This window comes from Rutilus rutilus (genome assembly GCF_951802725.1).
Source record: "Rutilus rutilus genome assembly, chromosome: 12".
NCBI classification, from domain to species: domain Eukaryota; kingdom Metazoa; phylum Chordata; class Actinopteri; order Cypriniformes; family Leuciscidae; genus Rutilus; species Rutilus rutilus.
In genome coordinates this window covers 7,170,112-7,186,484 of record NC_140217.1, presented here as the reverse complement: position 1 = coordinate 7,186,484, position 16,373 = coordinate 7,170,112, and the positions used below count along the sequence as shown (strand labels likewise).

The following is a 16,373-nucleotide window of genomic DNA, read 5'->3' as shown; positions in this document are numbered from 1 at the left end:
AGAAGATGTTTATATATACACACACACCATATGTATATTATATTGATGTATTCAAAGATGTCCACGTGTGTGTGTAATGTATATCCATACATATATACACATACACTTGGGTACATATATCCAAGTGTGTATAACACATTAAAACATCCCATATTGATCTATTTAATATATGACACCATAATGAACACTTGCCACCCTTTTTTTTATTTCAAAAGAAATGAGCAACTTCGGAAACAGGAAGAAAAGCATAATGCTTCTACAATGAATGTTTTATTTTTTCCTTTACAAAACTCACTGTCATCTAGAAATAGTTACAGTATACAAGAGGAGAGACATTTGCAGTTGAACGCCTGGTTGTCAACAGCCAGTCCAATAGTAGAAGTGATAATATAGCAATAATAATAATAATGATGATAACTGCAATAATAGTAACTAGATCATGAATGATAAAGCTTTAAACCAAATGAAATCACACTCGCTCCTCGCTGCCAGAGGCGGAGGCTTCTTCATATCAAACCATCATGAACACTGATTTCCCTCAGATCTTCATGAGAATACAAGGGATAGGAGACCTATATACTGGATATGAATCATAGCACAGTCAAATACAAAAGAACAAAACAAAAAAAAAGGGTTACATATTTTTATTTCAATTGCCTTGAGCCAGTTTTTCCTTCATGTTAGTGTTTCTTCATTACGAATGCGTGACATACTTTCATGGATGTTTTCTAATTAGTGTCTAAGGCACTTTAAGAAACTCGTCATTAAATGCTAACAGTGAGACAGGTTAGTACGGTTTCTCTTAATAATACTACTAGTGTTTCAAAGCATCCCTTCCACGGCTAAACTCGACGTTACAGGAGATGCTCTTGGGAAATTCAGTCAAGTGCCTGTGAATTAACGTGTTCGGTATTTCCAGTTGCTTTCAGCGCTGATGAATGAGATCTCTCTAACTGAAGCACTTCCAACGTCTTTATTTTAACTTCCTTTAGTGGCTGTATCATATCTAATAGAGCAGCTGGGTTTGAGAAGTACCATCATTCTGTCACATACAGGGGGAAAAACATCCATAAAGTGATTAAATATGTAAAGGCGTATAATTCTTCATCTTGGCATGCATTTGCAACCAGAATACTTCATACTTTCCTTTCCAGTTGAAGTGGCCTTATATGGCTTTTCTTACGATGTGCAGTTAAAAGCGATTCGCGGTTACATCCAAATTCTTAAAACACAAAACAATGCCTTTGTCAGCTGATAAAACAGGCCTCGAGTTCAATGGAGATAGATCACTAATGCAGTACTTCTTGTGTTTTATCTATTTCATGTGTTTAAATGGTAATGAGATGCTGAAGTGAGCAGCTTTTTCACAGTTTTTTTTCTTTTCCGGTCCAGTGCCACAGGACTCTTTTCTTTAATGTCGGCTTGCAGCGAACGAGCAGCACATGCATCTCAAATCGACCCCGAATCTGCAGAACGCGTTTATCTGGAGAACTGTACTGTACAACTAAGATCCAATCGGCCACGTTTGCTTAGCTAGCAGATGGTTTTACATCGTTAAACTAACGCTCTTATGAATGAGCATATTCATGTCCACAAAGCAAACGCTGATGTCTGAAATGCACTTGTACTTCTAGTGTGTTCTGTTGTGAGCGCGGTATTTTTTGTAGTTGAAGCATCTTGCATTTAGAACAAGGCAGAGTTGATGCTCCCTTGGTAGGGAGAGGGGATATACGTGTAGGGCTGAGGAGGGTAGCTTAATTCTGAGTGTGGAAGTGTTAGTGTGTGTGTGTTTGCGTGTGTGTACGTCGCTCACTGGTCCTCTTTCTGTACCGCTGACCCCACGTAGCTAAAGGAGAGAGTCATTAGGAGAGGAAGCAGTGGGGCTGATGGCTCTACTCCGCTTGAGCCGTCTGGTTCTCGTTCAGGTCGCTGGCCTTGCTGTCCGCGTCGTCGTCAGAGAAGTCTCCTTCCACCTGCAGCTGTCTGCGTCCAGAGCGGCTCGAGGAGAAGCTGACGGGACCTCCTCGTCTGCAGGACACAGCCACAGCCACTGTCACTTCACTGTTCTTTATTACTATGAGACCATTTATTCACATTTTGAACTGGCTTTTATTTTTAGATTTGCGCTTTTGTCATTTTTATTATTTCTTTATATTTAGCATTCATTTACTTTTATTTCAGTTTTAGTATTTGTGCTTTTGTCATTTTTTGTGTTTTATATTTCTATTTAGCTTGCCATTTTTATTAGTTTTTAGTATTATTTCTATTTAAAATTATTTCAATTCTAGCAAAAAAAAAAATTCAATGTCTATTTAGCATTTTTTATATTTTAGTAAATAATTTTATGTGCTTTTATTAGTTTTGAAAAATATTTTTATTAATTTAATTAATTAATCTACCATTAATTTAATTGTATTTTCATTTTAGTAAATTTGATATGTGCTTTTATCAGTTTTATTAGTTTTTATATCAATATTTCTATTTAAATGTAGTTTATTTGAATTTTAGTAATTTTGTTGTGCTTTTTTTATTTTTATTTTTTATATTTCTATTTAGCATTCATTTAATTTTGCTATGTGCTTGCCATTGTTATTAGTTTTTAGTATTCTATTTCAATTTATTTCAATTCTAGCAAAAAAAAAATCAATGTCTATTTAGCATTTTTTTTATTTTAGTAAATAATTTTGATTATGTGCTCTTATTAGTTTTTAAAAATATTTTTTTATTAATTAATCTACCATTAATTTATTTGTATTTTCATTTTAGTAAATTTGATATGTGCTTTTGTCAGTTTTATTAGTTTTTAAATCAATATTTCTATTTAAATGTAGTTTATTTGAATTTTAGTCATTTTGTTGAGCTTTTTTCATTTTTATTTTTTATATTTCTTTTTAGCATTAATGTTTGAGTTTTAGTAATGTTTGAAATGTTTTTTATTTTGGTTAAGGTGAAATTTCTAAATTTCATTCACGTGTTTTTTTTTTCTTTTTTTTTTTTTTTTTCTGAAAATGATCTTTAATAGTTTTAGTTATCAACACTGTTGTATAAATTGTACATTCATTGGTTGGGTCAATCAGTTCGGGTCCACCGATTAGATCGTCATCCCAAAAGTGCTGTTATGGGACTATTGTTTCACTGCTGACAGGCTTTTTTGGATCTACTTTGTGTCTGTGCTGATATTCACTGCTATTTCACTCAACTGACCATTTGCTGCTTCATTATTAAACTGTAGAACACGAAAGCACAAATATTCTTACATTTTTAATGCAAGGATCTAAAGTATTGCAATATATGAGTGCATTTAGTGTTGGGCCGATACCTGAGGCGGTTTTTGAGCGTGTTGACCTCTCGGCTCAGACCCTCACTGGCTTCAGTGGCATCGTCCAGCTCTCTCTGCAGTTTCCTGCGCGAGGCGTTCGCTCGAGTCGCCTCTTCCTCCGCCTCCTCCAGCTGCCTCTTCAGCTGCTTCATGCGGGAGTTCGCCTTTTCCATCTAAAGACAGACAGAAGTTGTGAGTCTTGAATTTCTGAGTTCCTTTTTATTTCTCATCCAGTAATTTACAGCAGTAAGAGATAAACAACTATCACTCAGTCCTAATTGTGGTTAGCCTTCGCGATATCATTTTCCTCAATAAAATGATAACAAAAGTGTCCTATAAAATGTTTATGCATTATGCAAATAATGCTTCACATGTGTGTAGCAGACCCCCGCACTGGTGCCAATACCAATTTGCCTAACTGATAAGCGCTGAAACGTTAAAAGGCAAACGCGTAACGAAACCGATCTGCACGTTTGAACCGGGCGCTGATCTGGTGCTAAAGGCTTATGTGTCATCAAGTGTCTCAAATGAACCTGTGGATCTCTTTGAATTGACATGAACCAGTGACTAGTTTATCCACAAAAGCAGTCTGGTGCCTTGGTAGCAAAACACATTTTGGAAAAGCCAGCCAATCAAATTGAAATGGGCAACTTCAGACAGTTTGCCATTTTTGGTCAGATGTTTCATAAACAGCCCGTGGAAATGTTGTCTGAAACTTGGAAAGTGGAAATTCAGTTTCATTTATTGCATGTAATCAGTATGAGCCGCTCAGGACCCGGTACACTTTTGAGAATGAAGATTAGCATTTGGGGTTTCGTTCACCTGCTCTTTGTACTGGTCAGCATGGCGACGCTCATCCTCCACTTGCATGAACACTTCTTTCAGTTTCTTCTCTGTGCGGCGCACAATCTTATTTGCTGCTGCTCTCTCCCTGTGAAGCGCGCGGATCACACATCGTTAACAAAAACCACTGGCCCTAATTTGAGTTTTGGCAGATACAGAATGTGGAGTTTCTTTTCATTGTTGCTTACTTTGCTTCCTGCTCAAGTTGCTCCTCTAGCTGGATAATCTTGGCCTCCAGGGCGGCGATAGAGGCCTTGAACTTTGATTTGATGGATCCCTCCAGTTCTTGCAGTTTGGACTTCAAGTCTTTGTTTTGCCGCTCCAGCTGCTGACGGGCGTTCTCGCTCTTCTGGGCGGCACTGCGCTCTCCTGCCAGCTCTGTGTTCAAGGTATCCACCTGAAAATTCAGACACAACAGCTGTTATTAGAGTGCTAATGGAGATTACGCATCTTACAAAGCTCCCAAGCACATAAACCTTTAAAAACATGGTCTGGTCTCGAAGCTCTGACAAGTTGAACTGCATTGAAAACAGTTTGCTACAAGCTGCTCATATTCACAGTAGCTTCCTCAACACTGCACCTGCATAGTGGTCTTGCGGAAGCGGTCGTTGAGGAGCTCCATGTTGCTTTGTTCCTCCTCAAGCTCTTCTTCCAGCTGGGAGATACGAGCCTCCAGCCTCCTCTTTTCATCCAAGAGGGCTGCCCTGAAGGAAAACAAACGTGAATGAATGATAAAGCTTGTTTTTGCACAAACTATGAACAGAGGAGCAAATGAATTAATAGTAGAAATGGAAAATGTGATACTCTTTTCTTCCCTATTCTGACGTATATTCATGAGTGAAACGCCATTTATAAAAACATCACAACATTCTATAAAAAAACTTGAAATCAAGTCCACATGCAACCCTCTACACACACCTTGGCAATAGAATCACCATTGGCTAATAAAAACGTACACTTTTAAAATCAGTCAATCGAGCATTAAATTATGATAATCAAGCACTATTTAATGATAGAACTTCAGTAATTAGAACTAAAACTTGCTAACCATGAATGAATGAATGCATATTTGTAATTTTAACTGAACTTAGGACTGGTGGCTTACTTCCACACTAAGGATTGATGAGCTGCTGGGTTAATGAATATTAAGCATGTTGTCAGCGTTCGCTCGAACTGATTTGCTGAAATCAAAACAGGGATGAGCGCCAGCCAATGAGATTGCCCTTTACGCATTAGTTCCGCCCACTACTGGAGAAACCAACATATCTTCTGCTTGTTCTTAAAAGCGGAATAATTCCAAATGAACTCTATTCTTTGTTGTATTTTCCTGTCAAAATAACGTTGTTTACATGATGCACGTCGATTCTGAGTGGTATTTAAAGCAGCACTCAGTAGCTTCGGGATTTCTTCGCTGTATTCTCGCTTTTTGCTCGCAGGTTTCTCTCTAGAGCTCCCCCCACAGCTTCGGAATAGATATTTGACAACACTGTTGTAAAAACTCGTTGGTGATTCTCAGACAGCAGAGGCTAGTAGATCAACGACATCAAAGCAGATGGGACATTCTTTAAAACGTCTTCTTCATTCGGGTTCGAACAGCGTGAGGGAGCGCAATAATGACAGCATTTTAGCAGATTTCTTTTGGCCGTAAAGCAATTGTTTACATCGCGAGACCTGATATCACGCGAGACTTCCTGACGCGGCGGCCGGTGGCCCGCCGCCCCAAAGTTGCAAGTGCGTATTTTCCGCTCACGGGCACCAGGGGGGTGCGAAACGACCACCATTCAACCCGAAATAAGTATTATAACCATTCCAATGACTCCAAAGCTGTTCAGTTAAGGTAAAAAAGTTACTTAGTTCACCTTTAAGACTCTCTCTCTATTTGCGTGTGTGAGAAACATGACGGCGAGTCTAAAGTTCACAGTACATCAAATACAGGTACGCTGCGCATCCATTGAGGTGAATTTGAAATATTAGTACAGATCACTTGACTGAGCGAAACTCTGAATTGCTCATTTAATGTTCAGAGAGTGAAAATATTTCTATGCTAAACTTATAATAAGCCCTGTAACAAAGTAAAATCGAAGAATTTATTAGCCAGTGGCTAATGGTAGACATTATTTAGTCGCCCAGAGTGAAGATTTAGTCACATATGCGAGTGATTTACTCGCATTGTAGAGGGTTGACATGAAATCAAAATGGACCCCGTTTACTTTGCTAACACACATCACTAGTCTTGTGGTGAAGTTCATCCGTTAATCCCCCCCAAAAAAAAAAAAAGTACCGGTATTTGTAATCTATAAATCTTTCGTCAATTCCCCCTGGAATGGCATTCCTATTCCGCTTCACTCAGAAATACGTCACAATACTGAAGTCAGTCGCAACTTCCGGTTCAAGCTGACTTTAAGAAACTTTGCGGCACAATGACTCACTTTCCAGAGGCGCTGTTAGAGATTTCATCTGCCAGCTCATCTCGTTCTTGTTCTGCGTGACGTCTGGCTCGCTCTGAAGATGCCAGGTCCTAAAAACACAATCACGACCAAACCATCAAGACTTGCCAGTCTAACTAAATCTAATTTACAACAGTGTGTGGAAAATCAAGCAACAGATGCTTCAGAAAGGCTTTTTTTTTTCTCTCAGATGTATTTCAAGCTGTGTTGGCTCACCTCTTGCAGCTGCAGAATCTCAGCCTCGAGACTCTTGAGTTTCTTCTCATTCTCCTTAGACTGAGCGAAGATCTCATCCCGAGACGTGCGCGCCTCCTCAAGCTCTCTCTGATAGTCCTTCATCTGGGCCTGTTTTAAAGAGATGTTGCCATCTGTGCTTCTCACATTTTGTCCTATCTCTGCACTAATTCTTGTGACTTAAAATTATAAGTCACAGTAATGCAGTCAGTAGGGCTGGGCAAAATGCAACTTTTTTTTTTTACAAAATGTGGTTGATTCGATATCGATTCTCAAAAGCAATGAATCGATCTTTTTTCCATATATATATATATATATATATATATATATATATATATATATATATATATATATTTCTGGAAACATTGAAAATAACATCTGCTTAATGTGAATCTTATTACTAGTCTTCGCCACTAGATGTCATCCTCTCATTTACCTTGCCTGATGCTACAACAGGGAGCTTATCATTCATTCACGGCTTAACATGGCAGATGCAGGTGCATTTTTCAGTGTGAAAGACGTTCCGGATCGGGCCAGTGCTGCATGGTCACGAAAGTTTATCATTTGCACGTGTTCTTGCCAATTTAAACATTTAAGTGCAATTCGGTTGTGAATCAAATTGAGATCTTGCGAATCGGAATTCAAATCGAATTGCGACAACTGCATCGATACCCATTCCCTAGCAGTCAGTGATGCAGACGTCTCTGTCCCACTACTAACCGACTGATGCACTTTAGCTGCTATACAGATTACGCTAACAGTAAATGTGTAATTTCTTGCATTATCATTACTGTGTCATCACATTTCCGTGCATGAACAGCAGCATTGTGGGAAAGCTTCTACCTGGAGTTTGCGTAGCTGTTTAATGGCTTCATCACGGGCCTTGTTTGCAGCCTCGATCTGAGCTTCCACATCTTTGAGGTCCATCTCCAGTTTCTTCTTGGCAGCTACGGCAAGAGCTCTCTGCTTTCGTTCATCTTCAAGCTCCGCCTCCATCTCACGCACCTGAAGGTACAGGACTCATGGATCAAAACACAGCCACATAGAGTCTCATACAAAAACTTGTTGATGTCTTTCTTAAAGGTATTAACCCTTTATTTCACAAAGCTGCCACAATATACAGTAATAAACCAATTTTCTTCACTTTGCAACCACATGATCCATATAAAATGGAAATAAAATGAAGAGTCAACTTGTATACTATATTTATGTATATATATGTGCGTATATAATAAATAATAATAAAATATAAATAAAAGGAAAAAATTTATAGAAGGTTAAGAAATCTATAAATTAAAGGTGCAACACTGTTGCTATTTGAAATGGACACCCAAACAAACACACCCGTCCCTTCATTGTTCCACTCCCAAAATATCCACACACTATATGCACAGGCAACCACTAACAGCTGCTGCATCAGACAGCTTGTGCAAGCATGGAAGAATCAGCTGTGATTCAACAACAGCAGCATATCTTAGTTCTGTGAAACATAGCAAAGAAACAATTACTCGTGTATCGAGCAGAAACAGATCCTTTTTCAGGTCTTCCTGCTCTCTAATGTCTCTCCAGCGCTGGAAAACTTTTCCAATATTAACCATATTAGCTCTTGTCTGATCGTAACCCTTCTTCCAATTAAATTTCCCTGACCTATTCCTCTTTGGTAATATCTCAGCTATCTCTCTTTCTACAGTCCTTCGGATGAGACGTTAAACCGAGGTCCTGACTCTTTGTGGTCATTAAAAATCCCAGGATGTCCTTCGAAAAAGAGTAGGGGTGTAACCCCGGCATCCTGGCCAAATTTTCCCCATGGCCTCTGTCCATCATGGCCTCCTAATCATCCCCATATACTGATTGGCTTCATCACTGTCTCCTCTCCACCAGTAAGCTGATGTGTGGTGGGCGTTCTGGCGCAATATGGCTGCCGTCGCATCATCCAAGTGGATGCTGCACATTGGTGGTGGTTGAGGAGATTCCCCCTTTCATGTAAAGCGCTTTGAGTACCTAGAAAAGCGCTATATAAATGTAACGAATTATTATTATTATTACAGTCTTTCTTCAAATATCCACTTTGTTTTTTCTCCCACTTAAACAGCCAGAACTATGTACAAACACACACAAAAAAAAATTCAGCACACACACACACACAGAACAGACATCTCGTAAATATTGTCAAAATAGTTTTATTAGGTGTTGATTTAAAAATGTTCAACAGTACTCAGAAATATTTTACTGCACCGTTAAATTAATGGAAACAGGTCCATCCATCCATCCATCCATCCATCCATCCATCCATCCATCCATCCATCCATCCATCCATCCATCCATCCATCCATCCATCCATCCATCCATCCATCCATCCATCCATCCATCCATCCATCCATCCATCCATCCATCCATCCATCCATCCATCCATCCATCCATCCATCCATCCATCCATCCATCCATCCATCCATCCATCCATCCATCCATCCATCCATCCATCCATCCATCCATCCATCCATCCATCCATCCATCCATCCATCCATCCATCCATATCATGTTTAATCTTAAATAAATGGATAATCTTCATCTTCAAATTACTTGTAATCCTCAAAAACAGTAAATTCCACTCACCTGTTTGACCAGCGCTCTCTTCTTCTCCTCATTCTGCTCATCTCTGGCCTGCAGGTCTCGGTCAAACTGAGCCTTCATGGCCTGCATGTTGACCTCCAGACGCAGCTTGGCATCTTCTGTGGCCTGTAGTTCGTCCTCCAGCTCCTCTAGCTGAGTGCGCATCTCCTCCACCTGCTGCTCCAGCGTGCGCTTGGATTTCTCCAGCTCGTGGACCTACGGATTACAGAACGGAAATAAATAGACCGTAACAGTGTCCTAACCGGTCACTTCATAATCAAGAGCCAAATGAGTAGGGTTGGGTATCGTTTGAATTTGAACGATTCCGATTCCGATTCCGATTCCAATTCCTTGTTTCGATTCCGGTTCTTAACGATTCTCGATTCCGATTCTTTTAAGAGGTAGGGTCAAAAAAGTTTAGATCAATTTTAATTCTATGAATTTTTTACTTTTTATGAACTTTACTATGAATTTCTCACAGGGCTGTTTTCAACTACAGTACAATATAAATATCAAATCTATTTTAAACAATTTTTTAGAATATTTTAAATGAGCTAGCTAACCAACGGTCTTTCTGAAGGAAATAGTCTGACCTAAATGGGCTATCAGGTAAAATAGGCTAAATAAGGTTGTTTACACTCATGTGTAAATGTGTATTCATCATTTATTTATTTATTTATTTTACGTTCGCCGGCATCGCGCGCAGGTTTCAAACGAACGAGCAGAGGACAAGAGAATATGGTTGTAACTTGCAAGAAACCGAAGAATAAGAAAACATCATATAAGTACGTTTTTAAGGTTTAACGTCAGGGTTGTTTGCTCTGAATACATTTTATGAGGCACTGTGAGTTAATAGGGGAACGTGAGTAAAATGAATCCGATCGCTCAAACCACTTCAGGAGGTGGACTGGGCCGCATTCCAGACGAAACTGGACCTACAGATTACAGAACGGAAATAAATAGACCGTAACAGTGTCCTAACCGGTCCCTTCATAATCAAGAGCCAAATGAGAAATCCAGGATTCATCCAGTATTTTAAACAATGAGTGTGCATGACTAGTCTTTGTCCATTCAAGTTATTCATGATTACTCAAACAATATTTCATGGAGATTGCTGAGGAAGATGTCCCTTTTTCATAGATTTTAAAATAGAAATTAAAAAAAATTTCTGATCACTTTTAACATTTGAATTTCCATGACATCATGGCTAAAACCACCACAACACATTTTATTGTTTGCTTTAGTACTGCAAGATACATTAAAATAAAACCCCAAAAATATGACTCAGTACGATCCTCAAATCGCAAAGGCTGCTAATTAATTCAATAAACATACGTTCTGCGTGTTTCATAGTGTTCTTACACGCGAGCTGCTCATTATCCAGCGGTGTTTGCTCCACATGAACTCCATCTCTGCATCTACTCTGAGTTTGGGTCAGTTTAACATGCACCAACCATCTCCTCACACTTGTAATGAGAAGCACTTACCAACAAAAGACAAGCTTTAAGGGCTCTGTGGTTTTCCGTCAAAATAAAACTGATGGTTTAACGTTTAAAAATGAAGAAATTGAGACAGCCATAAATATGAGTACTGTAATTTTACAATGCAAAGAAAAATAATAATTATATTACTGTTTTCATAAATACTTAGTTTTTATAGTAAAATATTACAAGAGTAATATTTCTTTTGTTTTTATTAAAAATATTATATTTGTATTTATTATTATTATTATTATTATTATATAGCCATACATTTTGCAGCCCTACAAACAACCACAGAAAACCTGGATTAAAAAATTTTTTTTTATATATATATATATATATATATATATATATATATTATATTTTATTTATATATATATATATATATATATATATATATATATATATATATATATATATATATATATATATATATATATATATATATATATATATATAAAATTAATATAATATATATATATATATATATTTATTCTTATTATTATTATATATATATATATATATATATTATATTTTATATATATATATATATATATATATATATATATATATATATAAATTATAATAATAATAAAAAAAATATATATATATAAAAAAAAATATTTAAATTTAAAAAATTCGCAATTACTTTTTTACACCAAATAATTCAGCCCTACTTTGCTTCTATCTCTGTCACGGCACTATGAGTAGATCAAGCCACACTGAAATCTCATCAGTCCAAAATCTTGCTCTACATGCAGTATATTAAACATGCATATGTTCTGACTGGCTGATTTTGTTGCTTTGCTAATAAGTATTCTGTTGTCAGTGAAGGCACGCAAATTACATGACACCTGAAACTTGCTGCCTCACACTTGGTTAGCACATGCTGTGTGTGTGTCAACACATCATGAGGCCTCAAAACAATTAATGGAATTAAATGGAAGAACTGACAAAACCTGCTGTTCAAAACACCAAAGATTCTTCACACATCATAATGATGAATTCAATCATTGCCATATATAATAAACAGCACAAACTGCATTACCCTCATAAAACAGTCCAATAACATATAGTAACTTACATTCTTGCCTACGTCATCCTTGGAACTCATCAGATCCTCCATCTCGGCTCTGAGCTGCTTGTTAAGCCTCTCAAATTCCTCTTTAGCCTCCAGAGCTTCATCCAGGGCTCGGGCCATAGACAGAGCTTTGGTATCCTTCTCTCTAGCCTCTGCCTCAGCACGGTCCCTCTCCTCAGCGTAACGTGCAGAGATGTTCTTCTCTTCTGCCAGCATCTATCATACACACCAAAAATGCTTTCAGGTTTTTTTTTGTTATTAACAAATGTTTTCAGTAGTTCCTGAAGATTCTCAATGACTGTATATTAAAATACAAAACAAATACTACATAAAACAGTAAAATATAAAACAAATACAACTTGGCATTATAAAATCCTAAAGGATAGTTCACCTAAAATTACCCCAAAATCACGACCCTCATGTCGTTTCAAACATATAAGATGTCCATTCATCTTCCAAACACAAATGAAGATATTTTAAATGAAACCTGGAAGATTTCTTTCCCTCTACTGAAAGTAAAACTGACGCTTTAAAAAGTTCATAAAGACAGACATTGTTCAATTTACCATATTTTATGTGCTCTGTGTATGTGCGCTGATCTGTTAATATTTGAATAAAAGCTTAAAATAAATCTGTTCATCATATAATGTGATTGTATCTTTTCAGAAGACTTGAATTAAGCGTCAAAGTTTTGGTGGAACTGACTTTCAAAATAAGGACAGAAGTTTCTCAGGTTTCATTAAAAATATATTCATCTGTGTTTCAAAGATGAATGAAAGTCCTATGGGTTTGAAACATGAGGGTGAGTAAATGATGACAGCTCTATCCCTGTGAACAAAACCAATTCATACCTGGTCAAACTTCTTCTGTTTCTTCTCTAGGTTTGAGACGATCTGTCTCTGGTGGTCCAGGTCCACCATGAGGTCATCAAGCTCCTGCTGCAGTCTGTTCTTGGTTTTCTCCAGCTTATCAAAAGCGATGGCCTTTTCCTCTAGCTTCTGACTGGTCCCCTCCATGTCCTTCTGCAGCTTCCTCTTGACCTCCTCCAGACCCTCAAGAGTTCCCGCATCATCCTCCAGTTTCTTCTTCGTGTCAACCAGCTATCCAAAAAAAGGAGGATTACAATGGAGTGCTTTTCTTTTTAACTGTTTACGCAGTAAAGAGTACATCTGATTTCCTTTCTGAGCAGAAGTCTAACAATTTAACTTTTGTCCTCAAGCATGACAGGCTTTCTTTGCCAACATGTTATTCGCAGATTAACACTTCATTAATGAATGTGTCAACTGATGCGCTAAATGTTGATGTGAACTGACATGTTGCGTATCCTCATTAAAAAAATCTATGTGATTGTGTGTACCTGGGCTTGAAGTGTTGCCAGTTGTTTCTCCAGGTTCCTTCGTGCCTCCTCTTCCTCCTCCTGCTGCTCCAGCAGGTTGTTCTTCTCCTCCTCAAGCTGACGGATACGGCTGCTCAGGTTTAGCTTCTGACGCGTCTCCTCTTGAAGCAGCTCCTACATACATAATATTAAACAACTGTTTTTATCAAATCTGTGCAGTTTCAAACAATAAAAATACTTCCTGAGCATACTATGGGTCAACCGTGTTGATGATAAATCCACTCCTTCAGCACTTCATGTTTGTAGAGACACATTACCTGAGTGTCCTGAAACTGACTCTCTAGGCTAGACACGTCTTTGGCTAGCTTTATTCCCTTCTTCTCAGCATCTTCCAAAAGAGAAGAAACATTGTCCAGCTCCGTCTGCAACAAATAACAAACATAAAAATTTAAATTTGCATTGGAGGGATATTTTACACGTAACCTGGATTCTGATCTATTTCAGTGTACACGGGTATATGACCGCAAACACAGACTCAGAATTAGTGTTGCTTTCGTCAACGAAAATTATGACGAAATATTGTCGTCAACGAACCGTTATCACCTGACGAAAACGAGACGAGACGTAAATGCTGGTCATGTGACGATGACTAAAATACATGTATAATGCAATATCGTTGACGAATAAAAACGAGACTAAATGTGGTTTACAAAATAAAAACTATGCTAAAATGTCTCTTCATTTTCGTTGACCAAAACGAGACGAGACGAAATGTTATAACGTCACGACGAATGAGAGAGTTGTGCGTGAACCCATAGCTTTGTCGGGTTTAAATTCTGGTTTGCAATCTGGTCACCCGATTATCAGCGAATTTAACAATATTACTCCATTAGTTATTCTATTAAAATGTCTCTTTGATATATTTGACACATTCATAATCATTACTTTTGCCGGTTCTTTGTGAAAGCTGTATGTTATTGGGCAGCGTCTCTGGTTACATGAACGCGTCACCGCATCAGCACCAGAACATGGAGATTTTATTTTAGAGAATAATCGCACAACCTATTCGATATTCTATAATTAAATAAACTAATCGAATATCCAAAAATCGTGACTCATCCCTGCATGGAATCTCTTGTTTCTTTTCCCAAATCTTCACTCACATCTCACCCATTTTCTAAAGGGATTATAAACGTTTCTTCATTGGTTCGCTTTTAATTAGGCTATTATATTCGTATTCTTTACTGTGGTAAAGTAGAAAAACGCTGTAGGACAGATAGCCTACATTTGTACTTGCATGTCAAATTCTTTTTAACACAGTTTGTGCTTGTTATTAGACATAGGGCGCGTCAAGTTTAGTTGTAAAGCGCGTTTCACACGCGCGGGTGATTTTTAGTTTCACTTTCTCTGGCAGCGCAATCTCAAACATAGCCTAAATATTTCGCCCTTGTGGAGGATAGAATTCGCTCTTCAGACCAATTTACATCAAGTAGAAAACACGAAGATATCATAAAGAGATCGATGGTCTCTTTCCTGCTCGTGTCCCACGTCCCTCTCAGAGCGCAGAGTGGTAGGCTATATCACGCGTCTTTGTGTGGAAATATAAAACGAGTTTTTATTTTTTTAAATAACCCCCCAACCACCGCCAGTAGTTGGTCCAAAAAAAACCTGCCACCGTCACAGCCCTAAATATACTAAATATAATAAGATAACCTTGTTTGAAATTCTATATTGACTGGGTTATATAGAATTGCATTACTAAAAAGAGACTAAAATACAATTTTCATTGACTAAAACTAGACTAAAATGTCATCAGTTTTCGTTGACTAAAACTAGACTAAAATGTCATCAGTTTTCGTCGACTAAAACTTGACTAGACTAAAAAGAGTATGAACGTGACAAACTAATAAAACTAAAACGACAGCTTGACACAAAGACTAGACTAAAACTAAAATTAAAACAGGCCGCCAAAAACAACACTACTCAGAATTAACCATAATTGTTAAATTTGTGCTTTCAAAAAAAAGATTGTGATTATATATCAATATCACTATATAATAATATATTTTTTTGTAATATAATAACAATGTTATTTTAACAGTACTTAACAGTGTGTAAATAAAATCACAGCCTTCACACTTTGATAAAATCACACCAAGCCGTATCGCAATTTTTCTTTTCTTTTTTATTAATCATGCAGCTCTAAATATAGCCACACTTTTACTCTGCAAAAATCAAATGACACAACAGTGATCTGTAGTTTATGTGAGGGGGAGGGAGTGTAACGGCACTAACTTGTAGTTTATGTACGCACTGACCTGTAGTTTGTGGGAGCGGTCCGAAAGTTCTCCTTTAACCTTTTCTCCCTCGCTGAAGCGGGCCATGAACTCCTGCAGCTGAGCCTCAAGTTTCTTTCTCTTGTGCTCAGATTCAGACTTGGCCTGCTGCAAACTCTTCACCTCACTGGTCAGCTCCTTATTATCACCCTCCAGAGTCTGTTTGTTTTTCTCCAAATTTGACTTAACCTAATGTTGACAGACAGACAGTGTGAGAGAGAGCCAGATTTTTGCCTGACCTGTATAAACAGGAAACTGTACACCATTCAATCACTGAACGAGGAAATGAATAATTCTTGACAGCAGACGACTGGCAGCGTTCCAGTCAAGACATTACAACTAAAAATGGCTCCCTACAGTAATGAGTCATTTAGTCTTTATCTCTATGGCTTACTCTCTTGGCCTGCTCCAGCTGCTCGGAGATCTCCTCCAGAGCAGTGCCGTGCCTCTGTCTCATCTCCTGGATCTGTGACTCGTGGTTTTTCATCTCATCATCGATGGCTTTCTTCAGCTCTGTCACCTCCTGCTCTCGTTTGGTCCTTTAAGAGCAAAAGACACATTATTAGGTGAGACACATTTGGGGAGTAGGGTTCAAAGAAAACAGAAAAGGTCAGATACTAATAAATCTGGCTTACATGACTCTACACTTACACTGCCAAAAGGCCCATTTTGAGGGGTCAACCGTA

The 16,373-nt window shown here is 37.9% G+C and overlaps 1 protein-coding gene across 4 annotated transcripts in view; it reads right to left on the bottom strand.

Moving 5' to 3' along the window:
- Positions 1-181: 181 nt before the first annotated feature.
- Positions 182-16,373, bottom strand: part of myh10 (myosin, heavy chain 10, non-muscle) — a 63,389-nt gene continuing 47,197 nt past the window's right edge. For all 4 annotated transcript variants that reach the window (XM_084425458.1, XM_084425456.1, XM_084425455.1 and 1 more), the window contains 15 exons: positions 16,082-16,226; positions 15,670-15,876; positions 13,669-13,773; positions 13,373-13,525; positions 12,867-13,115; positions 12,019-12,231; positions 9,457-9,669; positions 7,687-7,848; positions 6,826-6,954; positions 6,592-6,680; positions 4,743-4,866; positions 4,351-4,559; positions 4,142-4,250; positions 3,320-3,492; positions 182-2,028 (listed from right to left, as the gene is read on the bottom strand). In XM_084425458.1, coding sequence (XP_084281584.1) covers positions 1,893-2,028; positions 3,320-3,492; positions 4,142-4,250; positions 4,351-4,559; positions 4,743-4,866; positions 6,592-6,680; positions 6,826-6,954; positions 7,687-7,848; positions 9,457-9,669; positions 12,019-12,231; positions 12,867-13,115; positions 13,373-13,525; positions 13,669-13,773; positions 15,670-15,876; positions 16,082-16,226 — 2,416 coding nt within the window. In that variant the 3' untranslated portion in view covers positions 182-1,892. The remainder of the gene's footprint in view (positions 2,029-3,319; positions 3,493-4,141; positions 4,251-4,350; positions 4,560-4,742; positions 4,867-6,591; positions 6,681-6,825; positions 6,955-7,686; positions 7,849-9,456; positions 9,670-12,018; positions 12,232-12,866; positions 13,116-13,372; positions 13,526-13,668; positions 13,774-15,669; positions 15,877-16,081; positions 16,227-16,373) is intronic.